The sequence below is a fragment of the Manis javanica genome, chromosome 3 (genome assembly GCF_040802235.1).
Source record: "Manis javanica isolate MJ-LG chromosome 3, MJ_LKY, whole genome shotgun sequence".
Taxonomy (NCBI): Eukaryota; Metazoa; Chordata; class Mammalia; order Pholidota; family Manidae; genus Manis; species Manis javanica.
The window spans coordinates 47,580,982-47,605,938 of record NC_133158.1 but is presented as its reverse complement, the minus strand read 5'-3'; the positions used below and the strand labels follow the sequence as shown (position 1 = coordinate 47,605,938).

At 49.3% G+C, this 24,957-nt stretch overlaps 1 protein-coding gene and 1 long non-coding RNA gene across 3 annotated transcripts; one reads left to right on the top strand and one right to left on the bottom strand.

Moving 5' to 3' along the window:
* Positions 1-268: 268 nt before the first annotated feature.
* Positions 269-16,487, bottom strand: CLDN14 (claudin 14). The gene is made up of 2 exons (XM_017677948.3): positions 15,879-16,487; positions 269-1,365 (listed from the first exon to the last, which is right to left on the bottom strand). Exon 2 carries the CDS (start codon positions 1,316-1,318, stop codon positions 605-607), a length of 714 nt encoding a protein of 237 aa, XP_017533437.1. The 5' UTR covers positions 1,319-1,365; positions 15,879-16,487; the 3' UTR covers positions 269-604.
* A 916-nt stretch (positions 16,488-17,403) lies between these two features.
* Positions 17,404-23,839, top strand: LOC118971724 (uncharacterized). 2 transcript variants are annotated; one of them, XR_005060317.2, is made up of 4 exons: positions 17,404-17,664; positions 18,820-19,554; positions 19,966-20,151; positions 21,420-23,839. It is a non-coding gene; the product is annotated as an uncharacterized lncRNA (long non-coding RNA). The 2 variants fall into 2 exon arrangements; XR_005060316.2 differs by lacking the exons at positions 17,404-17,664; positions 18,820-19,554 and having other exon boundaries at positions 19,615-20,151; positions 21,420-22,002; positions 23,529-23,821.
* The last annotated feature ends 1,118 nt before the right edge of the window (positions 23,840-24,957 follow it).

Here is a 24,957-nt window from a genome sequence, read left to right as displayed (position 1 = left end):
TCTTTCTCCTGAGAAGTCCTGTACTTCTGTCCTGCCTCTGGGTTCAAGGCAGGATACAGCAACCGTTTTAGCTGGGTGCTGCTCAAGCATCTTTTGGATGACAAGCAGCCCAGCCTCCTCTGGTTTCCCCATTGTCCTGGGTTGGGGCCGCTCCCTGGGTATCACCGTGCTTTGCAACATGGAGCCCCAACAGGGCACTAACTACGCTTACTAGGCCTTCGCAGACGGAATAGTCTGGAAACAGAAATGAATACCGTCCATAAACAACCACATCCAAAAGATTTATTCCTGTGTTGCACACAACCTCCACTGGCTGAACTCCTAAGTCGCTTTTTATTCATCTGATATTAAATCATCCACATAAATACATATAATAAATACAAAAACAGAAAGGGTTTCTTTTTTTAGTCTTTGATATATAGAGCTTTTCTCCCCTTCTTACATTTCCCTCCTTCCCTGCGTTTTAAGCCCATTACCTCGTGTTCATATTATTCCTTTGGAGACAAAAGCAACTCAGAAGTATTTGTGCCAGGACTCTGCATCAGTCAGCAGCCCGGGTCCTGGCACATCTTGGGGACTTGATGAAGGGGCAGGTCCTGGGGACTCACACATAGTCATTCAGCCTGTACCCGCTGTATGAAGCTGAGGTGGCAGACGGGGCATGGTTGTCCTTGTAGGAAGCCGGGGGCTGGTAGGCAGGCGCAGTGGCCGTGGTGGCGGCCCTGGGTTGGTCCTGGTAGGGCCTGGAGGGCACCTTGTCCTGGCAGGACAGGCAGAGCAACGTGCCACCAATGAGCGACAGGGACGAAGAGATGAAGCCGAGGTACAGGGCCTGCCCAATCTCGAACTTCATGCTGCTGGGCAGCAGCGGGTTGTAGAAGTTCTGCACCACGTCGTTGGTGGTCCAGGAGACGGCCACCATGCAGAGGAGGCCAGCCAGGATGAAGAGCACGCCGCCCAGCATGGCAAAGGTGGTCTTGGCGGGGGTGTCCTTGGCGCAGCGCGTGCACTTCATGCCCACCACAGCGCAGGCGCAGGCCACGCCCGACAGCAGGCAGGAGATGACCATGAGCGCCCGGGCGGCCTGCAGGTCGCGGGGCAGCGCCAGCAGCGAGCGGTAGATCTGGCACTGGTATATGCCCGTGCTGTGCCACACACACTCCATCCACAGGCCCTTCAAGTAGGACACGGCTGTCAGGATGTTGGTGCCCACGTGCGCCGTCCTGCGCCAGTGCGGCAGGATGGTGGTGACTAGTGTGCCCACCAGGCCCAGGAAGCTGAGCAGGAACCCCAGCAGCTGCACAGCTGTGCTGGCCATGGCCCCGGCGGCCGGTGGCTGCGCTCGCTCAGGCGCCCACAGGAGTCCTAATGAGGCGGGGAGGCCAGGCAGGGGAGAAAGGAAATGGGTTAAATATTATCTTGATGCATTTATTTCTGCCACTGAAACTGAGTTTTCCATAGGCAGTTGGTAAGACAATTAACATGTTTAAAAAAATAGTTCCCAAGATTGCATTGGGTGAAAGAATCAGAGGCCTGTCTAAGACATTTCCTGGAAGGCCAGAGCTAGAAGGCATACCGGTAATCTGGATGGACTGTGCTTCTCAAGGATCCCAGGGAAGGGCCCTCCAGAGCCCCGGTTCCTGACCTATCAGAACTTACCAACCACATGTGGGAAGTCCTACCTTATGTCTACCTTTAAGCACTCCTGCTGCATTTGAAGCTCATTTTGTTCTGTCCAGTCAGTCGTCACTTTGGTTGTTAAATCAGCACATGGACTGACAAGTGTTAAGGTGTGTGCTGCTTATGTCTGAGAAAAGAGCCTCAAACTGTCTGTCAGGACACAGTATTTTCTGGAAGCCTGCAGCTTCCCTGTGCTCTCAGCAGGGAGAGGTTTGGCCTCCACAGTCAGGTCAGATGCTTCCTTCCAGAATCCTGGAGCTGGATGTGACCTTGAGGTTGCCCACTGATATCAGGGGACAGGGATGATCAAGGTCACCAGCTCCTTAGGTGCTGCTACCAGGACCCAGACCAGTGACCTTCCCCTCACACTGCTCAGCAGAGGGGTGGGCTTGTTGCCAAACCAGTGCTGTTACCTGGTTTTCAGAGATATGGGGGTGCTGAGCCATTTCAGACATTAAAAAAAAAATTCTACCCGTGGAAAAATCCGGAACGATTACTAGGGGCAAGGACCCAGCACCTGTGTGGTGCCAATCATACAGGGGAAACTCAGGAAATATTTGGGGGGAGGAGAGAGAAGCAGGGAGGCGGGGAACAGGACAGGAGGGAGAAAGGAAGGCAGGAAAGGGGGAAGCGAGGAGAGAGAAGGGAAGGCGAGAGAAACACTGGAGGCAACCCCATGGGCTCCCCCGCCCACCCCCGACCCAGGCCTGCCTGGCCCCCACCCGCTGGGTGACTTAGGCCCCTCTCTGGGCTCAGCTTCCTTCTTTCTAACATGAGGGAGCCTCGGACTTGACTTCATGGCCTCGCAGCGTCTTCTGTTTTAAAGGGATACAAGGGACTCTCTGCTGATAACAAGTCACTTAACCATTGCAAACCGGCAGAGTCCAGTCGGCAAACCCGCTTCTTCCATCTTCTCAGTTAAGTGAAGGAAGGCCGGGAACAGAACGTCCCCCAGGCAACGCAGATGCTCCCTCAGCGCTGCCTTTGGGGCCCCACAGGCCTCTGATCCTGGGTTCCTTGTGAAGACATCCCCCACCAAGTTGCGACAAAGGATTCGGTCAGTAGCAAGCAGGCTGCCCTTCCACCTGGGGCCAGAACAATCCTAGCTGGATTTAAAAGTATATACTGGACTTAAATGTCAAAGCAGTGTAGCAGATAATCCCTAGTTCTGCCCTGGTTAACACACAAAGCTGAGTGACAGCAAGGCGACATGGAGTCGGCCGGGTCACATTGGTGGTGGTGGGGGTGCGGCTCTTTCTCTGACATTTGTAATAGTTATTGTTCAGGGCTCAGTCCTCCTCACACACACTTGGTGCTGATGGGCCACCTGCGTCTTGTCACAGGGCTGGCTCTCTTCGGGCTCTGCACGAAGCCACCTTCCCTCCACTCAGCAAGATCTCCTCTGCCCCAAGCAGGCAGGGCCGATGTCCTGCGTCAGTGCCTGAGCAAAGGGGCCCCCAGAGCAGCCGCCTTGGGGTGTGGGGCCGGCGCTGCTGCTGGGGGCCTGCCCGGCGTCTGGGTGCCAGAGCAGGGCTGGACCCCAAAGCACCAGTTTGCCGGGCTGAGCAATGCCGGCGAGCACTGGCCAGGCTGCTGGCTGCCTCCCACAGTGGCCCAGAGACGTGGTGGCTGCTGCCAGCCCTCTCCTACCCCAGGGGACAGGGCTCTGCCTGGCCTGGCTAGGGTGCTTTCTCCGTCCTCCTTTAACACTACCTGCCTCAGGTAAATAGGACTGAAGTGGACTTCAGGACTGCGGGGTGGTATCAGCAGCATATTCTGGAGAGTAGATCTCCTCTCCAAAGACATCCCAGAACACTGGCCTCCATCCTTTTGCAGTGGTTTTGTTGGCCAGGGTGACCAATCGTGCTGGTTTTTTGGGGACGGAGAGGTTGCCTAGGACAGAGGCCTTCCGGTGCTGAAACCAGGAAGCGGCAGGCAAACCAGGACAGTCGGTTCCCCCAGGTAGCCCGAGGCCGTGGACTTCTCCAGATGGCCTCTGAGATCCTTCCAGTCCTGCCTGGAGGTGGCCCCAGGCTGATGGCCGCACAGTCTGTCCCTGGTCCAGGGCATTCTGAGGCTTCTCATAGCTCTTGCTTGTCAAGGTCAGTCATTAACTATACTGATCCTCAAGAATGTGGCATAAAAGCTAAGCCGTTTGACCCCATTAGTGTGGAGAAGTGGACCAGAAGTTTATTGGAGGTCTAAATGTTTATGGAGAGCAATGACTGCTAATTTTAGAAACCATTAGGTTGCTATTTTTAAACTTGTACTAGAAGGATTTGCTAATTTAAGACGTGAGTGTTAATGAGCCCCCATCCCCCAGCCCCCAGCCCTTCCCCTAGTTACCAGCAGCTGCTACTGGCACTAGGTCATGATTCAACTTCCCAGCAACCACTTTTTACTTTGGGGCCATTCAATGGAAAAACAGCTTCAAATGAATGCATCTCCTTGGAAACCACATAATGCTCATCTGATGCTCTGGAAGGAGCTTGCCCACACTTGGCCTCCCAGGAGCAGCGTGTAGGGCTCAACTGACTGGGTTGAAGGCCTGCTACTGGCTTCACCTGTGGGCTGCCCTTTTCCTGCAGATGTGTGTGTGCTTGTGGGAATCTTTGCAAGAGAGATGTGAGTCCCAGAAAAATACGGTTCTAAGAATCAAGTTCCAAAAAGACCTTGACAGGCTGGGTGGATGAGGCTGGATAGAACAAGAAAGTGCATTCCAGGAATAAATGAGGGGTGCTGCATTTGGGTTCACAAAGCCCACTCCTGGATGGGCCATATGCGGTGAGCAGGATTTAGGACAGTGTTTCTCAACGAATGTTTCAACACTGCATTTGAAGGATGTCTGTGTGGAGGACTTAAGTGGTTTAAGAAAAGCCTGTAGCTACAGGACTTCTCTGGCTGGCAGTGTGCAAATGTGCAGTGTGACTCTCCCGGGAAAGTCTCTGTGCCAGATCCTGAACTGATTTGACCAGAGACATCCTGCCCCTCCATGGCCAAGGAACCACTTGCAGTCAGATCACTTTGGCAAGTGGGCTTAGAAGGTGTAAATCCCTTGAAAGTTTAATGGAGCAATGATGGGATAGTTGCTAAAACACACACACACACACACACACACACACACGCATGATTGGATTTTGGGAGGGTGAATAAGCGAACTAGGAGGTCCAACAGGACCTCTGATTTGTTCGCAGCAGAGAAAACCCCAGGCTACAAAGGAATGTGCCAAACTGCAGGGCTGCTGCCATCCCTTAGATGGCACCAAGGCCTCCTGACACGGTGTCAGATCCCTTGTACAGCTTGCACAAAACCTTGTTTCCTAGAAAGAAGGCGCTGCCTTTAAAGGAACACAGTCGGTGGGCCCAAAAGAGCACAGAGTTGTCAGCCTTTGATGTTCAGCAATTTAAGAAAACATCTGGTTTAAATGACTGTCCTTCCTGTCACCCCACCTAGACCGCCTCTCCATTACTGTTCAGGTACTTCATAAATATGAGAACTTGGCAACTAAGAATAAACTCAAGGGAGACTTAGATTCATCTAAATGAGATAAATTAGCAAAACCCTCCAACGGGAGAGAAGAAAAGCACTTTTATGCTATATGGGAATGAGATAATACCAACTACTACTTCCTAAATGCATGTTGGATACTGTGTTTCTTAATGATGTACAAAGCAAATGGATCTGTTTCCTGGAAGCTTAGGTGTGCTCCAGAGGTATTATTTTAGTACACCTTACACAAGGGGTAAGACTTATGAGAAAGTAATCAAGTAATACCTTGGAAAAGCCATTTTTATATTCATGTAGGATGGGCCATACTGTGGGCTTTTTGGCTCTAAAAATTGTTTCCTTCATCACCATTCCAAACTTTCTGGAACTTTCCTTGTGTTATTTTTCAGACTGGCAGGCATCTGTATGTTAAACTTATGAGGGCTTCTATGCCATCTACACACAGTTTGGAAGAACTGCAGTCTTTCTGTGAGAGGCAGAGACAGAATAATTATGGGACTGACTTATTACTACCAGGGCGGTGAGGGCTTGCTAATGTTACTCAGCAGAACCAATGTGAGATATCTTACCCAAATCACGTGGAAATGATCATTTAAAGATTGAATTCCCCTCCTCTCTTTTGGCTGAGTTAAGAAAAAATATATATTTTTCATAACTAAAGCTGTTTTTGGGAAAAGACTGTGTTACTACAGATGAAAATCATGGCATGTTACAGGCTTGAGAGCCGTTTCCAACTCAGCAAGACCCAGCGATCCACTGATTTAGTGAAACTACAAGCTTAAGTTACCACGATCATAAACATTCTAAACCTTTACCCAGAAGGCATTATCTCTCTAATTTCAACTCACCAGATTTCATTAGAATCCATAAAAAATGTCATAGATCAACATTTTAAAATGATATTATTGAGTTTCATTTAATAAAAATATGTTGGTGCTTTTGCATAGCTGTTTTTCCGGACATGGTAGTTGTGTAGATTTGCTGTGTTGTTGTTCATTTTGCCTGGTACAGGTGACTCAACACCTGCTCTACAAGGAAAATGTTAGAAAAGTAAAAAAAACACAGGTTATAAGGATATTTCCTAAAGTGTTCAATGATGATTGAAAGACTAATAGTTAAAGTGTTCTATGGGAAAGCTTTATATAAGGGATGCTACGGGTTGAATTGTTTTCCCCCCCAAAAAAGATATGTTGAAGTTCTAACCTTTAGTACCTTGAATGTGATCTTATTTGGAAATAGGGTCATTGTGGATGAAATTAGTGAAGATGGGGTCATATTGGGGTGGGGTAGGCCCCCAAACCAAGAAGACTGATGTTCTTATAAGAAGACAGCCACTTGAAGACAGAGAAATGGGAAGAATGTGTGTAAGATGGATGCAGAGAGAGGAGAGACTCATCCACAGGCCAAGGAGCGCCAAGGATGGCCGGCAGCCCCCAGACACGGGGAGCAGGACCTGGAGCGAAGTCTCCTTCACAGCCCTCAGAAGGAACCGGCCCAACTGGCACCTTGATTATGGACTTCCGGCCCCCAGAACTGTGAAAGAATACATTTCTGTTGTTTTAAGCCACCCCACTTATGGTATTTTGTTACACGGGTCCCGGGAAGCCAGTACAGGGGACTAGCTGACGGGCAGCATGGGAGTTACAGGAAAAAAACACTCGCGTCTGACTAGGACAAGTGGGTCCTTCCAGAACAGTCACCACCACTGCTGTCACGGACAAAAACAAGGCAGTGGTTAGCTTCATGTCCCAAAGCGTGGGGTGCAGAATCCAGGGAGAGGTTAGGGGACGTGGAGAAGGAAGAACTGGGAAGGCCCTCTGTGGGTGCAGAAACCTGAGAGCGTTTGCCAGCTACAGTGAGGAACCCATATGGCAGTCAAATGACCCGCCTCGCCACACTGGAAAGACGCATGAACCCACTGACCCCTGAAAGAGCCTGGGGGCTCAATTCTTCAGTCTGGGTGTAATTTGTTGGGCCGACCTCTTCATCCTGCATGTCTTTGTTTTATAAACCATAAAAATCCAAAGTTGGGGTACAGGCCAAGTTTGGATAAGGTGACTCGGATGGCTGCCCGGGCTCTCCCTTAGATATCTAGTAGAGCTCAGTGGGCCTCCCTTTCGGATTTACATCAAAATAGAAATGAAAACAAGCAACATGGACACTGTCTCAGATGGTCTGGAAACCTCCATGGATAAGATAACTCTTCTATGAATTTTGTAAGCCTGTGAGAGTAATTTATTTGAGTGCTGTACAAGGACTATTTGGCAGTGATTAAAAACGTGGTGTCACTAAACTATGTTTTCTACCTTTATCTTGCATCTACCTACCACTTCAGCATTTTATTAAAAAAAAAAAAGAATAATAATAAGGGAGAGATGTGGGATTCACATATAAATCAAGTATAAAAATCAAACAAATATTCATATTTGACCTGATTGTTTATAGTTCATAACGCATGATCAAAACCGAAAGTTTCTGTGATGACTGCCCTTGCACTGTTCACCATGTAAGAACTTATTCACTATGTAAGAATTTGTTCACCATGTAAGAACTTGTTCATTATGCTTCAGAAGATTGGAGACTGTTGAGAATTAGGCTTGGGGTTGATTTAATGATTGTGCATTGAGTCCCCTATACAGAATTTTATTGTTGTTAACAACCATTTGATCAATAAATATGAGAGATGCCCTCTCAAAAAAACAAAAAAACAAAACAAAACAAAAAATGTGGTGTCAGCAAAAAAGTGTTTGGAAAAATATATAATAATCACAAAAGTCTCCATTTAATAAAATGTGCCACTGCTTTCTGAACTGGGGAAAAAAAAATGTGGTGTCAGGTGGAAGCATAAGACCGACATTTACTAAATGCTACACAAAATGCAGTTAAAAATGATGCTTCAATGCTCTTCCTTTGTACATTTAGCCTTTGAAGCCCAGGTGCACAGAAGCTGTTAGTTATTAATGATAAGAGTAAAAACAAAAAAAACAATAAAACCATCACTGAATATTTACAATATGCCAAACATATGCTAAGTGTTAAGTTAGCATTAACTTATTTAATCCTTCAATAAATCTGTGATGTGTATGTTATTGTCCTCATTTACAGATGGGGCAACTGAGGTTTAGAGAGGGTATTTGTCCAAAGTCACCCCAGGGCTGACTCAGGGCAACCAGATAGGGACACACCCTGTGGTCAACCAGGTAAGACATGTCGGCGGCGACAGAGCTGGGTGCTGAGAAGAGAGTGGTGAGGCTGGCAGGATTTGAAGGTGAGGCTGGTAAAATTTGCTGATGGTTTACTTGTAGAGACTGGTAAATGGCTGCTGGGCAACTGGAAGAATGGAGTTCCATTTCGGAGAAGGGGAAGACAGTGGGAGGTGCGGGGATCTGGGCTCGGAGGGTGAAGGCTGGGGAAGAGGAGTCTGGCTTTGGGCCTGCTCAGTTTGAGATGGCCGTCACCGGCCAGGTGGGCATGACAGTGGCTGGCTATGTAAGTGCAGCATTCAGGGAGGGGACTGAACTGGAGAAGCCTGTTCGGGACTCAGCAGCACACAGATGGGACTGAAAGTCATGAGACTGGATGCGAGCCCCCAGGAGTGAGCCTGGAAAGGGGATAGCAGGAGCCTCCAGCGTCCCCTGGAGGGGTGAGGAGGAGGCGCCCGCATGGGGTGTATGGAGTGGCTGGGAGGAAGAGTGGTGAGTGAGGGCACGTTGGAGAGAGCGAGCCAATGCATCGAGTCATCAGATGAATCAAGTAACGTGAGCCCTGAGAAATGATGGCTGGATTCAGCCACATGGAGGAAACTGGGGACCTTGATAAGTGGAGTTTCGGTGGAGCGATTGTCATGGGTTCACGAGAGAAGCGGGACAGCTGTACATGAGCCCAGAGATTCTTTCAAGGGCCACCAAGGGGAACCAGGAAATGAGGCAACCATTGTAGGATGGGAATTTTTAATCTGGAGACCAGGGCCTATAGGACTCAGGGCACCTGTCAGCTTGGGTGGGAAAAAAATGGTTGCATGTTTTATGTCATCAGCCTCTCACTGAGAATTAGCATTTCCTTGTGTTATGACCAGAGGCAGCCACCAACAGTAATATGGCCTGTGCCTATGAGTTCACCATAGAAATCACTAACAGCGTGCATTGCATTTCAGGTGTGGGTACCTGGAAAGATCGTATACCTTTGCTGCTATTTCAAATTATGGTAGTTAATAAGACCCCTGCTTGTCTTGTAATGTAATGCATTACCAGAAAGGCACATAAATTGCCATGCACAAAACGTTTTTTTTTATTTTGGTATCATTAATCTACAGCTACATGAGGAAGATTAAGTTTACTAGATTACCCCCATCACCAAGTCTCCCACACATACCCCATCACAGTCACTGTCCATCAGCATAGTAAGATGCTGTACAATCACTACCTGTCTTCTCTGTGTTGCACAGCCCTCCCTGTGACCCCCCGCCACATTATACATGCTAATCGTAATGCCCCCTTTCTTCCCCCCGCCCTATCTCTCCCTTCCCACCTTTCCCTTTGGTAACTGTTGGTCCATTCTTGGGTTCTGTGATTCTGCTGTTGTTTTGTTCCCTCAGTTTTTTCTTTGTTTCTATACTCCCAGATGAGTGAAATCATTTGTATTTGTCTTTCTCCATGTAGCTTATTTCACTGAGCATAATACCTTCTAGCTCCATCCATGTTGTTACAAATGGTAGGATTTGTTTTCTTCTTATGGCTGAATAATATTCCATTGTGTATATGTACCACATCTTCTTTATCCATTCATCTACTGATGGACACTTAGGTTACTTCCATTTCTTGGCTATTGTAAATAGTGCTGCCATAAACATAGGGGTGCATCTGTCTTTTTCAAACTGGGCTCCTGCATTCTTAGGGTAAATTCCTAAAAATGGAATTCCTGAATCAAATAGTATTTCTTTTGAGCTTTTTTGAGGGACTTCCATACTGCTTTCCACAATGGTTGAACTAGTTTACATTCCCACCAGTAGTGTAGGAGGGTTCCCGTTTCTCCATAACCTCACCAACATTTGTTGTTGTTTGTCTTTTGGATGGTAGCGACCCTTACCAGTGTGAGGTGATATCTCATTGTGGTTTTAATTTGCATTTCTCTGATGACTAGCGACGTGGAGCATCTTTTCATGTGTCTGTTGGCCATCTGAATTTCTTCTTTGGAGAACTGTCTGTTCAGCTCCTCTGCCCATTTTTTAATTGGATTTTTTGTTTGTTTGTTTGTTTGTTGAGGTGCATGAGCTCTTTATATATTTTGGATGTCAACCTTTTATCGGATCTGTCATTTATTAATATATTCTCCCATACTGTAGGATGCCATTTTGTTCTCTTGGTGGTGATCTTTGCTGTACATAAGCTTTTCAGCTTGATATAGTCCCACTTGTTCATTTTTGCTTTTGTTTCCCTTGCCCAGGGAGATTTGTTCATGAGGAAGTCACTCATGTTTATGTTGAAGACATTTTTGCCTATGTTTTCCTCCAAAAGTTTGATGGTTTCATGACTTACATTCAGGTCTTTGATCCATTTCGAATTTACTTTTGTGTGTGGGGTTAGACAGTGATCCAGTTTCATTCCCTTACATGTATTTACCCAGTTCTGCCAGCACCATCTGTTGAAGAGACTGTCATTTCCCCATTGTATGTCCATGGCTCTTTATTGTATATTAATTGACCATATATGTTTGGGTTAATGTCTGGACTCTCTATTCTGTTTCACTGGTCTGTGGCTCTGTTCTTGTGCCAGTACCAAATTGTCTTGTTTACTGTGGCTTTGTAGTAAAGTCTGAAGTTGGGAAGCAAGATGATGCAAAGGCTGGGGGAGGGGGGGCGGCGGGACCACCCACCACCGACAGGGGGCCACCACGGACTGTCAAAATGGTTTTAAAGGATTTTAACAGTATTTCAATACAATTAGCTTCCTTTATAATCCTGTATATTATTTTACACATTTAAAGTTCAGAGAAGAAGCACATAGCTTCACTGGATTGTCAAAAGGTCCAAGGCAAAATAAATAACAAGTCCCATTAAACAATGTAAAACAAAAACAAAAACAAAAACAATAGTTAAGAATCTCTGGCAGGGGGATGTGTGGTCAAGAGAGGATTTTTGTTTTGCTTTGTTGTTGTTTTGAAGATGAGCGAAGCTGAAGCAAGTTTCTATGTCTTTGGAGCTGATGCAGGAAGGAGGGAAGTGCTGGTGACATTCCTGAATACAGGACAGCAGGGACCGCGGTGGGTGCCTGGGGAGGCCAGCTCAGAGCAAGCTCAGATGTTTGTTCCAGAGCAGGAGGGAGGCCGTGCAGGGAGCCTGGCCGGGTGCTCTCATTGTCTCGGGTTGGTCCTCAGGGAGGCAGGGAGCAAGCACTGTAATGGGTTGGGAAGGGAGATAGTAAAGGGGTGTTGAAGGCTTGAGTGGAAGGAGAGGGGGCACCATGGTCACCTGGGCAAGCGGCAGCAGGACTGGACCAAGAGGAGGTGAGCAGCAGGTGCCCTGTGAGGCCAGTGGCCCTGGGCAGCCCGAGGGCAAAGTGCTGGCCTGAATGCAGTGGGGATTTTCTTAGGGGAAAATGACGGCAGGAGATATGTGTGTGTGTACCACGGGCAGGGGGATGACGCTGGAAGGAGGAAGTGGGGACGGGAAGGGCGCAGCGGGACGCACAGAGGAGGCGGTGGCTGGGCACTGCCACTGTGATCAGGGTGAGTGACGGCAAGCGGCAGAGTCAGACTGTGGGAAAGGGTGGGGGCGCCCGGAGGGGAGATGCAAAGGCTTGGGGGGAAGGGCAGAGGAACCACCCACCACGGAGAGGGGGCTACCACGGACGGTCAGGAACCGTTTGTCATCTGGTCCACCTTTATTTGCGAGGTTACATTTCCCTAGTTACTGGCTTATTTTCTGCCTATGAAGGTGGAAGAAAGAGGAGAAAGAGAAATAGGGCCGGAGAGGGGACGGCACAGACGTGTGCGTGTCTGCTGGGCGCTCTGCTGCTCTCGGTCAAGCCAACCTTGGTCTCGGTCCCTGTCTGCTCTGCGTGTCTTTTACTCACAGGACGGCCATGCGATAAGTATACACTTAGAGCTCGTCTTCAACTTCTTTTTCATCAGCCGCCCTTCTTTCCTTGTCCCCTGACACCCTGCTCTGCTCTGTGGTGCAGGAGGTGGGTAGTGAAGGACTGCGGCGTGGTGCTTGGGCGGGCGGAGGCGAAGACCCCGGGCCGGGGGATTAGGTCTGAGCTGAGCCGGGGAATGTGCACCCCGCCAGCTTGCGGCGGGACCCCAGCTAGCTGGACGGACCAGACAGGACACACGGCAACGTCCTCTTGCGGAGGGGAGCTTCCCCGAGTGTGGGAGGGGACAGGGGGCTTGCCCTCGCCAGGCTGCAGGCTGCTCCTCTTTGCTTTCACCCTCCTGTGTGTTCGGATCTAGTAGCTGGAATTCAGTGGTTCTCCCCCCACCGCTGTGTCACGTCCCCTGGAGAGCTGAGAAAGACCCTGCTGCTTGGGCCACCCAGAAAGCAGGCTCCCCTGATGTGGGGGAACCATACACGGTGATGTTTGAGCTCTGCCCCCGGTGATTTGCATGTGCAGCCAGGTTTGAGGACCGCTGTCTTGACTGGTGTGCTACCAGGAGCTTTAAGAGCGATTGAAACTGTTCATCAGAGTCACAGTACGAATGTCTGTTCCGCTCGATGGCTCTGCCTGCGACTCTGGCCCCTCTCGGGGCCCCCCAGGGCAGAGAGAGTTGTGCCCAGCAGGGCCTTCTCGCTGTCCCTGAGTGGTGTCTGTTCTGCCCGGAAGCCATACTCGCTGTGCCCCAGACCCTCTTCTCCATCTACATCCTACCTATGCCCCAGTGCCATGCCCTCCATGTCCATCCTTGACCCTGACCCCATCTACCACATTCTTTGACAGTGAAGCATCTGGAAAGACGTGGTTTCCCCATTCACCCTCTGCTCTCTGGCTCCCACCCTCCTAGCACCCCACAGAAGTGTACTCTTATCACCCAGGGGGTCCTTCTCCTGGACCCACTCATGCATCACTCTTGGCCAAGAAGTCACCCCACAGGGCATTTCTATTTCCCTGGGTGGCACTTGAAAATAGAGCTCTGCTTGTCCCTGGCCCCAGAGAATGACACCAGCAGTGGGAGGACTATGGCCAGGCCCATCCTAGGGAGGGCGGGGCTTGGGGGAGCCCAGCGATACTTGGAGGTATGTGTCTTTAAAACGTTGAAGAAATTTAGAATAAATTGGGTCAGGTATGAGAGTTCAGACTGCAGAAGCTCTCGTAAAAGCAAAGCCTTGCAGATGAAATGGTGTTGGGCGTTTCTAGCTCAGTCCTCAGACATCACACCGGGAGGGCCACGCTGTGCCCTTTCCCTGAAGAGTAAGGGGGCACCACAGGTTTCCTTTGCCTGTTCTGAGGACTGGCTGTGTAACTTGCAGATCCCAGTGCAAAATGAAAAGTGGGCCCCCTGTTCAAAAATTTCTAAGAGTTTCAAGCTGGCTGTGCCTGTTTTGGACACATCCAAGAACTGGGCATTGGGATCTTCCCTCCCTTAAACCTGCGAGGACATCTAGTTTGGATGTTGGAAGAGCAGAAAACACATTTGCAGTGTTCTGCAGAATAAAAAATATGGTTTCCCATGTTTATTTTTTCATTCAAGTATAGCTCAGATGCCTCTGTAAATATCTGCCAAGGAGAAGCCTTTCGAAAGCAAAGTTATTGCTGATCTCCTGTGCCCAAGGGTTGCCGCCAGTGGAAACAGACCTGATGTTCTAAATCTCAGTTGTCATTCCTCTCTTGGTCCAAGGAAGCTGCAGGTGCGCACATCCGAGCCTAGGAGTGAACAGCTGCCTCTGCTTGGCTTGCTTCTTCTCCCAGGAGACCCTGCTCGAGCCTCCCCTCTCTCTGGCAGGATCCCCGGTTCCTAGGGAGGGAAGCGGCCGGGGTCCCAGCTCCCTCCTTTCCTGTGTGACTCACCGCACATGTGAGGCTGTCTCAGCGTGAGCCCTGGGTGCCCTCTTAACACATGGCCCCAGTGGAAAATTCCCTGTGCCTTGTAGCTGTTGGCCACGTGGCAAAAAGCCTGTGGACCTGGCAGCCGCTCGTCCTGCGGACAGTGTGAGGACCTGCCGCCTGAGCGAGGGCTACGAAGATCCGCTGGAGGCAGAAATGTTTGAGTTTAAAAGTGCCAAGACCCATTCCTAAACTGGCAAGGTTGCCTGTCTGCATTTGAAAAAAGACATCAGTAGAAGCCTGGAAAACAGACTTTTAGACTTCTTGTTCTGTGTTATGGCAGCTACTCTCTGATATAAAGGAGAAAATGATTTTTTTAAAACAAGAAATAGCATTCAATTTTACTTATCTTTATCCAATAAGAAAACTAATAGGAAAATAGAAAATATTTATGATAACATTTTCATGGCACTGAAGGAATAATCTGTGTTTCTTCCTTTTTTACAGATTTCTCTATAGATGTTTAAAATGAATTGCTCCCATTGCACGGACAGGTAAGTACCACGTAAGCTTAACAGGCTTTTGCAAAGCAGACGGAGCCAGATAAGAATGGAGGCTGGCTTCAAACTGACTAATTTTGAGCCTTCCCTGACTCACTGGCCTATCTACCTCATAACAGCGGCTTCCTAGAACCATCTAAGAGATGCTAAGATAATATATATAAAAACCTGCAAACCATGTATGGAAGGACACTCCACAAATGCAAGGTGTGTGCTGTTGAAGTTTTATCACTGTTACAAAAAAATCCACTCCCAACTTCACGGAAGCCCATGAGGTACCTGGGCTCAGCCCGACCCAGGTTGAGTTGCTGGAAAGCAATAATGAGGCTCTGCCCCAGTTTCCCAAGATGTCCAAATGAAACAGAGTGGTCAAGAGATCTTTGGCCTTGAAACGGCAGGATTTAAAGTCCTTGGGGGGAATGTGCAGCCCAAAGCAAGTGCCCTGTGGCTCTGGGTTTGGGGGCCCTCGAAGGGCACTACCCTGCTCCCTCTCTACAGTGCCTGTGGCCCTCCCACCCACCTGGGAACAACACCATGGCCACTGTGGGGATATGGGGTTCAAAGCAGTCAAGGGAGTAACTCATGTACCAGGTTGCATGGAATCTCCTCTCTTCAGAACCATTTTTTACTCTTATTAAGAGAGATCTATACTTACCCATCCCCTCTCCCAAGCCAATGTGGGGCTACATTGGGGGGTGGCTAGGGCTGGGGGAAGGATAAGGCTCCCAAGTCTGGAAACTGAACAAAATGCCAAAGGACCCTTGCTGTCAACAAAAAAGCCTGCTCCTCTTTGCAGGAGAGACCTGGCAGTTATGGCACCAAGAAGGGACAGTGGTGACAAATGCCCCAGGTCCCCGCTGCCTGAAACACTCAACAGACTCAGTCATTGCTCCCAGACCGAGGCTGGCCAGCCATGGAAGAGCTGCACCCAGACACTCAGGAACCAGATTCTTGTCCTCCTGGCTACAAGAGGCACAACTACCCTTACACGCAGCTGCTCGGGCCCTCAAGGGCCCCCCGGGCCCGGCTGCAGCTGCTTTCCTAGGCCACCTCACAGGGAGAACGCTCTCCACCCCGGACCTGACCAGCAGGGGCCTCACAGCCCCACAACAAATGACTGCCAACCCCAGACCCTCCCAACTCCTGGTCTCACCCCGAACTTAGATGCAGAGGCCCTCGAGTCGATCTGCCTCAGCTCCCTCCCAGGTGGGCTCCTCCGCGTTCTGGCTGGGCACTGGCCTGGACGAAGCAAGGACTCCACAGGATCACCGAGGCCCTCCTGTCTTCCCTCTTCTACCAACTGGAAGCTTCGAGGCCTGGGTATTTGAGTGCAAAATGTCTAGACAATTCCTCTGCTCCTTGAGAAGGGCCTGCGTGGGCCCATGCCTCGTTTGGTTGGATAGTTAGCTTGTCCCATGCATGCTCTTAGACAGCTGGGCCAAGGCAGGCAGACAGGACCAACCAGTAATGTCATTCCTGTGCTCTGAGCATGGTCATCTGCCTAAAACATCCTCCTGTGACCCTCAGGGCTGGCAGGATAAAGCTCTGCCAGCTGCTGAAGGCCTGCCACAGCCCAGCGTTTCCCTGCTGTGCACATGCCCTACGCCTGTTCCACTGGCTGTGTGAGCGCTTGCTCCCTGCATCCTTGTTCACCGCCCCCGAAAGAACAACAGTTCTGGCCAACTGGGGGAATCCCTCCTGCTGCCCTGACCCCCTGTCCTCCTCTGAGCCAGTCACCTGGCAGTGGTTTCCACATACTACTTGGGACTTTTGTCTTATTGAGCAACTCAGAGAGTGTTTCAGCCTGCAGGCTGCAAGGGCCCTGAACACATGCCCTTGAATTTTGTAACTGTTTCTGTTTTCTTGGCTACCATTGTGGAGCTGGGCAATTCGGTGATGTCTGTTGGAAGAGCGTGGGGCTGGGTGGGTCATGGGGGCACTGTGTAGAAGGACGGACAATTTGCTGCCAGTTGGAGATAGGAGACATGGCGAAATGCGAAAACAGTTCCAAAGAAAGGTGGCTCTCTGGGGACGTACTTATGAGAAGTGGGCCTTGAGAGGTGGGGATAGCTCTGAGACTTAGGGTAGCGCCTGCAGTGGCCGAGGAAGCTGGCCCCTGCAGGGGATGCCACCAGCCCCTCCAAGCTTGTCTTGGCCACTCTGGGATTTGGAATTGCCGAGAACCATGATGCACTTGGCACACGCCTGTCCCTCTGTCACTGATCCCTAGCTGATGCTCCCAGGAGAGGACTTGGGCTCCTGAGCTCCTTCCCCAGCACTCATCAGTCTGCCTGGCTTTGGCTGGTGCTTAAAAAAGACACAGCGAAGGAACTCAGCTCTGGGTGAATGGCCCCAAGCATGGACCAGGGGCTCAGAAGGGTCTGTGATATATTACTGATTGAGGATTGATCCACAACCCAAATCTGTGTTACTTTTTTGTCTCTTTTCTTGAATAAGCATCACTAACGAAATCACTTTTAGTTCAGCCTCTTCTGTTTGGAAAATATCATCTAGAGTAAAATGCACCCACACTGTAATTTTATGTTGGGAATATTTTGTAGTTATTTTTACACTTTTACCTTTGGGGTGATTTGGCTACAAGTAATACATTTGATTCACAACTGCCTTTCATTTCTGGGCACTGATGGTGTATTTTCAGGAAATCCTGCCGAGAGAGAAAATGCAAACCCCAAATTGTTTTAAAATATGGTATTTTTAGGAGTACCACATTTATCAATGAATAGAGTGGACATAATGTTATGTTTTTTTAGACTTTTCTTAAATCCTTTATTCATCTTGATTTTCTCTGAAACAGTTTGTTCCATTCTGGGCTGGTGTGAGAAGCTCCCAGGCCCTTGGCACCTGATGGGCAGAAGAGGCTTTCCTGGGCCAGAGGGTGAAGTCACACTGACACTGTGTGAGTCAGTCTAAGTATAAAGGTATCCATTCATTTTCCATTCATCAGATATTTATTAAACTCCATACTGTTGTTGTGTGCACAGTGGGGCTCTGCTCCTGCTCTCTCGGTGTATGTGGGGGTGAGGGGTCACAAGGCCCACAGAGCCAGCCTCCCCTGGGACAACTAGCAGGTAGAGAGGTCAGGCTTGGGGCTCCAGCCCTTGTCTTCCCACAGGACCATCATCTTCCCTCTTCTACCTGCCATCAAAATCCATCCTTGGAGCTTATTTAAACTCTCAGGTGTAAATGACTCATAATGGCTTAACATTTTACCCCTCCCACGAGGTATTTTTAAGTCTAAGGGGTAAGGATTTAATGAGTGAAATATCAAACAGCAATAAAAATGTCAGGGGTAAAGAGGGATTGGGCGGAAGAGGGTCTTGAGCATTTTCCTAAACACCCCTAAAATCATACCAGTGCATTAGGGTGACCTGTGTCCTTATGGATATGATGGAAGCTAGCAGATATTTCAGAGTAGATGAATGGGTAGATGGATGATGAATGTATGTATGGAAGGATGGATAGACAGATGGATAATGGATGGATGGTGGATGGATGGATGGATGGATGGATGGATGGACGGATGGATGGATGGTGGATGGATGGATGGATGATAGATGAACAGATTCCCTTTATTTTGATCTCAACTGGTCTTTGAAGTTTGATTCATTTTTTGAGTCCTCATAGAGCCAGGCTAGGGTCTGATACATAAGGAAGTTGGTAGAAGTTCAATGAATGAACAAATTAATGAAAGGGAGGTTATGTATGCAGTGGGCCTATGGTTTCAGGTTACTGTTTTGGTTCCTTTTGGACTTGAGCAACACATAAGCAGACAACTAGAGTTTGTAATTAGTGGAAGCTTGGCTGTCTTGCTGGGGTGAAGGCCATTGTAAAATGTGACCTTGCTCAATTTATTGACAGCACATTATGTCAAAGCCACTAGACTTCCATGGAAGACTTTGTTCAAAGTTTCCTGCTAGCTTTGCAGAGGTTTGTCTTATGTGGCTTCCTTGTATTAATAACAACAATAACATGGTACTGAGCACTCACAGAGCACTCGCTGCGTGCAGATTGTTTTTTTAGGCACATTACACCGTGTTTACTAATTTAATCCTAACAACAACCCTTTGCTTTAGGTACTACTATTGACCCCATTTTATAGATGGGGAAATGGAGGCTCTGAGACCTTAAATACCCTGCCCAAGGTCACCAGCTCTAAGTGGTGGAGGCCGAATTTGAACCCAGGCAGATGGGCCTCAGTGTCTGGGCATATCCTATAATGTACATCACATCTCCGAGATGAGCTGGCCGCTACAAGCTCACCGAGTGCTCCCTGCAGCCCTCACAGCTCAGCCACAGCTGCCTGACTCGTCCACGCGGACAGGTGGGATTCTTCCCGACCTGGTAGGCCTCTTTCTCACCTGGGTGCAGGGGCCCTGTGGAGGGAGCCAGGTCCTGTGCCACCTTTGTGCCTCATGGCCCTGGGGCTGCCTCTTGGACATAGACTCGACATTCACTCTCAAGCCACTCATGTGTCTGCAGGAACCACGAGCTGGGCCTCCGAATGTTCCTGACCCTTGTGTGAGTGGCAGGGTCTGTGTCCAGTGAGGTCCAGAGGTTGTGTGAAGTTCAAAGAGCAAAGTTTGAGGCAGCTGCTGCTTCTGAGGCCTCTTTGGAGCCACGTGGTGAGGCTATGGGGATTCTTCTCTGCTTATGGCAACTGGGGAGCACAGGTCAGCCTTGGGAAGTGAGTCCCCTTTTGGGTTAAAAGAACAGCAGCTCAGGGTCTGGAAGGGAGGTCGCTGAATGAGTTGATGGATGGTGCCTGCCACTGAAGGAGTTTTCCTTGCCCCTTCATGGAGAGGGCTGAGGTGAGCGCCAGGTTGCTAAGGGGCTGGTTTGGGGCCCTGGAACCTTTTGGCTGGTTTTGGGGTCCTGGTGTGGATGAAGGTGTCTGAGGGGGGACTATCTCAGTGGAAGAGCCTCATCCCTCCCTGCTGCTGACTTAGGTGGGCAAGAAGCTGGGACCAGCCCAAGTGCAACAAATGAAGAAACAGCAAACCACAGAGCTGTCCCTGGGCCAGGGTGGGGGTGGGGCTGGACCAGGTGCACGTCTGTGGCAGGGCTGGGCGGTCTCGTGTCATCACTGAGGGGACTGAGGGCTTGCTGACCTGCCGGGGTGGAGGCGGCAGGGAGCGGGCCAGACCATCCACGCTCAGACACAGTCTGGATTTAGAGTTGGGTGCCTTGGGCCTGTTTGAAAAATAAGATACTTTCTCTAGGAAATACCCTGGACCTGCCACAGAGACAAGTGAGGAAAGAAGAGGGTGAGAGTCTGATCATGTATTTGTGAATGTCCATCAGGTTCTAGACTGGAAAACGCCATATCTTTGGGTTTAAGGTCATATTTTCTGACTTGAAGAATGAATTGCAAAGTCAGATTTAGAGGACTGTTACTTTTTCATCAGGTAAGTAGCCTTAAAACTTGGCCAGTGTATGGGCTCCTAAGGCTGTTGTAACATTGTACTACCAGCTAGTGGCTTAAGACAACAGAACTTTATTGTCTCACAGTCTTGGAGGCCAGAAGTCCAAAATCCAGGTGTCAGCAGGGCTGGGCTTCCTCTGAGATTCTGGGTAGACTCCGTCCTTGCCTCTCCCAGCTCTAGCTGCTGTCAGTACTGGGCACTCCTTGGCTTCTAGTTACATCGCTTCAGTCTCTGCCCCTGTCTTCGCATTGCTTCTCCCTGTGTGTGTCTCTCTGCGCACAGCATTTTCCTCTTATGAAGACACCAGTCATATTGGGTGGGGGCCACCATAATGACCTCACCCTAACTCGATCACTTCTGCCAAGGCCTTGTATCCAAGTAAAGTTGCATTCAAGGCAACAGGGGCCAGGGGGACAGAATTCACCCCGTAATGGCTAGTGATATCTGTGGCTCCTTAGTTACTTAGTACTATTTCTGTTATGTGGAATAAGACTGTGATCTTCATTAGAACCAGGAAAATCTCATATGTCAACAGTGATACTTGAACACAGGTTAAATCAATAGAGCAAAACATGCCATGTCAGTAATTACAGCAGTCAATACACGTACTTCCAAAATACAAAACAAAACAAGTGCCTGCCTCATCTTATGCTTTGGTTTCCTGAAGCTGCCACTCTGGCTGCCTCGGGACACCCTCTCATCCTGAGATAAGTGACAAAGTGATAATATAGGCCAACCAAGTACCTGTCTGGAAGCCACACAGCTTACTGTGGGAGAGCCCTCATTTCCCATCAACCATGAATTTTAATATTTGCCTGTTTCTTGAAATGACCCTCCACAAATAGCTAGGGTTAATAGCACTTCATGGTCTACCTAGAGAATCAGATAGAATTTTTCTTCATTTGGACACTTCCAAGTAAAGAATAGAGAACTCAATTGATGGCGAATGTGTTTAACAAGGAAGCCCAGTGGGGAACTGAATTAAATTGCTCCTGTTTATGCTTTTATTCTCAAAGGCTAGGTCAGATCTTAGTTCAGGTTGGGATTCCTTGGCACTGTTTGAGCGTAAATATATTGGCTAATGCTGGTCAGCTGGTAGGAAATAGGAAGTCTCTGAAATTTAAACAACACAGTTGTGAAATACGACCTCAGTTTTTTTTACCAGGTGCCTATAATTTAGCTGATCTCAGCAACAGACATTTCGACATGATCCTGTATTTGCTAATTGCTCTTTTGTACTCTGGACGCAGGAAGATCTAACCTGGAGGACACAGACAGCAGGAACTTCCCAGCCAAAGTGCCCGGGGATCACGTGGTAAGTGACGACCATCACTTACTATGTCTTAAAATATGAAGACATCAAAAGAACTCTAAGTGGGGACTCAAACAGATATTTGCACACCATGTTCATTGTGCATTATTCACAAAGCCAAAAGGTGGAAACAACCCAGATGTCCATCAACAGATGAATGGATAAACAAATGTGGCCTGTCCACACAATGGAACACTAAACCTTAAAAGAGGACATTCTGACACCTGCTACAACTTGGATGAAGCTTGAAGACTTACACTGAATGAAATAAGCTATAACAAAAGTCAAATGTTGTATGATTCTACTCATAAAAGGTGCCTAGAGTAGTTAGACTCAGTGGACAGAAAGTAGAGTGGTGGGTCCAAGGGCTGAAGGAAGAGGGAGAGAGAGTCAGTGTTTGATGGGGGCACAGTTTCGGTTTGGGATGATGCAAAAGTTCTGGAGATGGACAATGTGATGGCTGCACAACCATGTGAAGGTCTTTCATACCACTGAAGTGCACACTTAAAAGCAATTAAATGGTAAGTTTCACGTTATGTGTACTCTACTACAACACACATACACACACACACAGATCTGTGTCTTAGATGAGTTATTCTGAGTAGGACAGCCCCATCTGGTCTGGTGTAGCAGTCTCTTTGTTTACATAGGAAGGGTCTTATAGGAATACCTGTTCTCAGATATTAATCAAAGCAACACCTTCCTCCTCTCTGTTGTAGTTTATTCTGAGAGCCACCTGTCAAATCCAGATTCTGGCCCATCTGGGAAATTAACAGCTATCTGCAGATTTAAGGCCATAACCCAGTGGCCTTCCTACATCGAGCCCTTCTTTCCTCAGGGACGCTCTGTGCAAAGGCGCTGCTCAGCCTCGTGCTGGTGGTTCTGACTGCCACAGGAGAGGCAGCATTGCAGGACCCGGTGGGCAGTGTGGTGTCAGGTGGGGCTGCAGACGGCTGCCAGGCCAACCACTGCCGTTCTGGACAAAGGCCCAGCCCGTCCTGGCCTCCTAATTGCTACTCCCTTGAATATGCTGGAAGCCTACTGACGACGAAACATCACCCATCTGGGATGCCTTGTGCTGTGTAACTTCTAAGTGTTTTACACAGACAGCTCTGTGAGGTGTCTGTTATCATCTCCAGGCATCTTTCCAGGCCTCACAACTGGTCATAGAAAGATCTGGGCCTGAATCCAAGCAAGCTTCTTCTTCTCCCGGCTCCAGTTGAGTTGCCAGCCCTCCCTCAAGCAGGTTTCTCTCTGGAAAGGCAGTTGTTAGGAACAACAGCTGGAGATCTGCAGGCAGGCAATGAGCAGGTGGTCCAGGGTTCTTGAATGAACAAGTGTGGGTCCCAGGCACAGTTTTGAAAGGTCTCACTCTCAATTCCTGAGTCTAACTTGTGTCCATTGCAGCTGAGGGACCTGGGTTGCTTTCCTGGGTCTTGGCCTAGAACTCCTGCAACTATCTCAGTCGTATAGATGAGAGAGTCAGAGGCTCTCAGGACATGCGAGACACTATCAGGCCCTTTCCCAAGGGGACAGGGGCACTTGGGTTAGTGCATTTGATGAGATGGAGTGACGTTTGTTTGTGCCCCCCCACCCCACTTTCTGCTCCTTTCCCCTCCACACACCAGTGTGTGCACACACACCCATGGACATGCAGAGGACACACACACACACACACACACACACACATTCTTTCTTGAAATGACTTTGGCAGAAGCAAAGCCAAATCTTTTTAATTCTCTGTAAATAAGGTAAAAAGGAGATAACTCTACGCCAGAGAAAGACCTTCTCACCAGGTTGAATTAGGAGGCTGCCTGCCCTTCACCATTTTCAGGACAAAACATTGGCCAATGGTTTCCCTGAGCCCTCACCCCAGGAAACTAATTAGGGTCGCATGTGACAGCAGGGGACGTTTCCAGTCCATGAACTAGGGTCGCAGGTACTCTGAGAACTTCCCTCACAATCTGCTTTCTAAGGCACGTGCCCTGAAACAAGGCGTTGTGACCACTGTCTTCAGCTCTTGGTAATCTGGAATCCCCCTTCTCAGCTACAGGCCTCTCCCGGGAAGGGGTCAACCAGAAAGCAGGAAAGAACACACAGGCTTGTGAACGCAGAGCAGTGTGGAGTGTAAAGTGCCTCAGCCAGTCATCGAAAATAAGAAAGGAGTCCAATGTCAAAGCTGACATTGTCGTGCTCATTTCCAAGTACTGTGGGGCTTTTTCATGTTGGTTTCATGGAAATTTATGTTTGCGGAGAAGACTGTGTTTGCTATAGGATCTTACTGTGTTCATTTAGCCCAGTAATAAAAACCATCTGCCTGAAATCCTTTTTGGACTGAGCAGAGTTATCAACAAATAAGCAAATGGTCATAAACGACCAGGGAAGGCAGAGGGCTGTTTCAGAAGGGGGTGTGTGGGCGAGCCTGAAGCAGACACTGCAGGCCCACGGGTGCAGGAGCTGCTGACTCCGGAGGTATGTCCGAGGCTACTGTGAAAACACACAGCCTTCAAATAAATATGGCGCATTGTGGGAGGATGGGTGGGCATGAACAGGCACCATTCTCTTCTCGAGCATCCACTCTGCACTTGGGGTTTCACCGTGGGGTAGGAACCATAGGCCCCAAAGAGGGGTGAATAGTGTTCCTCCAAAACTCCTGCCTGCAACCTCAGAATGTGAGCTTATTTGGAAACAGGGTCTTGTAGGTGTAATTACCATGAGGTCAGACTAGATTAAGATGGGCCCTAAATCTAATGGCTGGCGTCCTTCTAAGAAGACAAGAAGACAGACACCGGAGTGAAGGAGCCGGTGAGGACGAGGCGGGGGACGGTGAGGTTAGCTGCAAGCCAGAGGATGTGACGAGCACTGGAGCAAAGAGAGGTACAGGAGGCAAGGATGGGCCCCCCACCCACCCCGCAGCCTTCAGGGAGCAGGCCTCTGATGGCACCTTGATTTGGACTTCGGGCCTTCAGGACTGTGTTTCAGGCCTCCCTGTTCGTGGTGATTTACTGCTGCAGCCACAGGAAACCCATACAGCCCCTTTCTGGCTGGGAGCTGTTTAGGCTGGGAGAGATGCGCATATTAGAACCAAGGAGCATCTGGTCACACTCTGGGCCCCAAGGTAGAACTGAGGCCCAGGAGCAGGCAGACTGATCTCGAAAGGGTGCTGCTTGAGCCAGTTTCTTCGTTGGCTAGTTTGTCTTCTTGACAGTCGAGAGGGGGGCACCTGGGCTGCACTGGCCCCTCCTGCGTTAGGGGAGGTAAAAGAGCAGCCTTGGAGTGAGGGGCTTGGGGAAGCCTGAGAAGGGGACCGTGCCTCAGGGTCAGGGCCACAGCCGGGTCACCCTTCCAGTCCCGGCTCAGTTAGTGCTCTGCGAGCAGAAAGGGCTGCTCTTTGGGCTGCCCTGGGAGGCAGGGCATGGAGGAGAGCTAGCGAGACAGGCTGGGTTTGTGGCTTCTGAGAGTCGACACAGGGTTTG

What these genes read in the sequence shown, in the direction of transcription:
- CLDN14 (XM_017677948.3), bottom strand. Translation starts at nt 1,318, where the DNA reads ATGGCCAGCACAGCTGTGCAGCTGCTGGGGTTCCTGCTCAGCTTCCTG.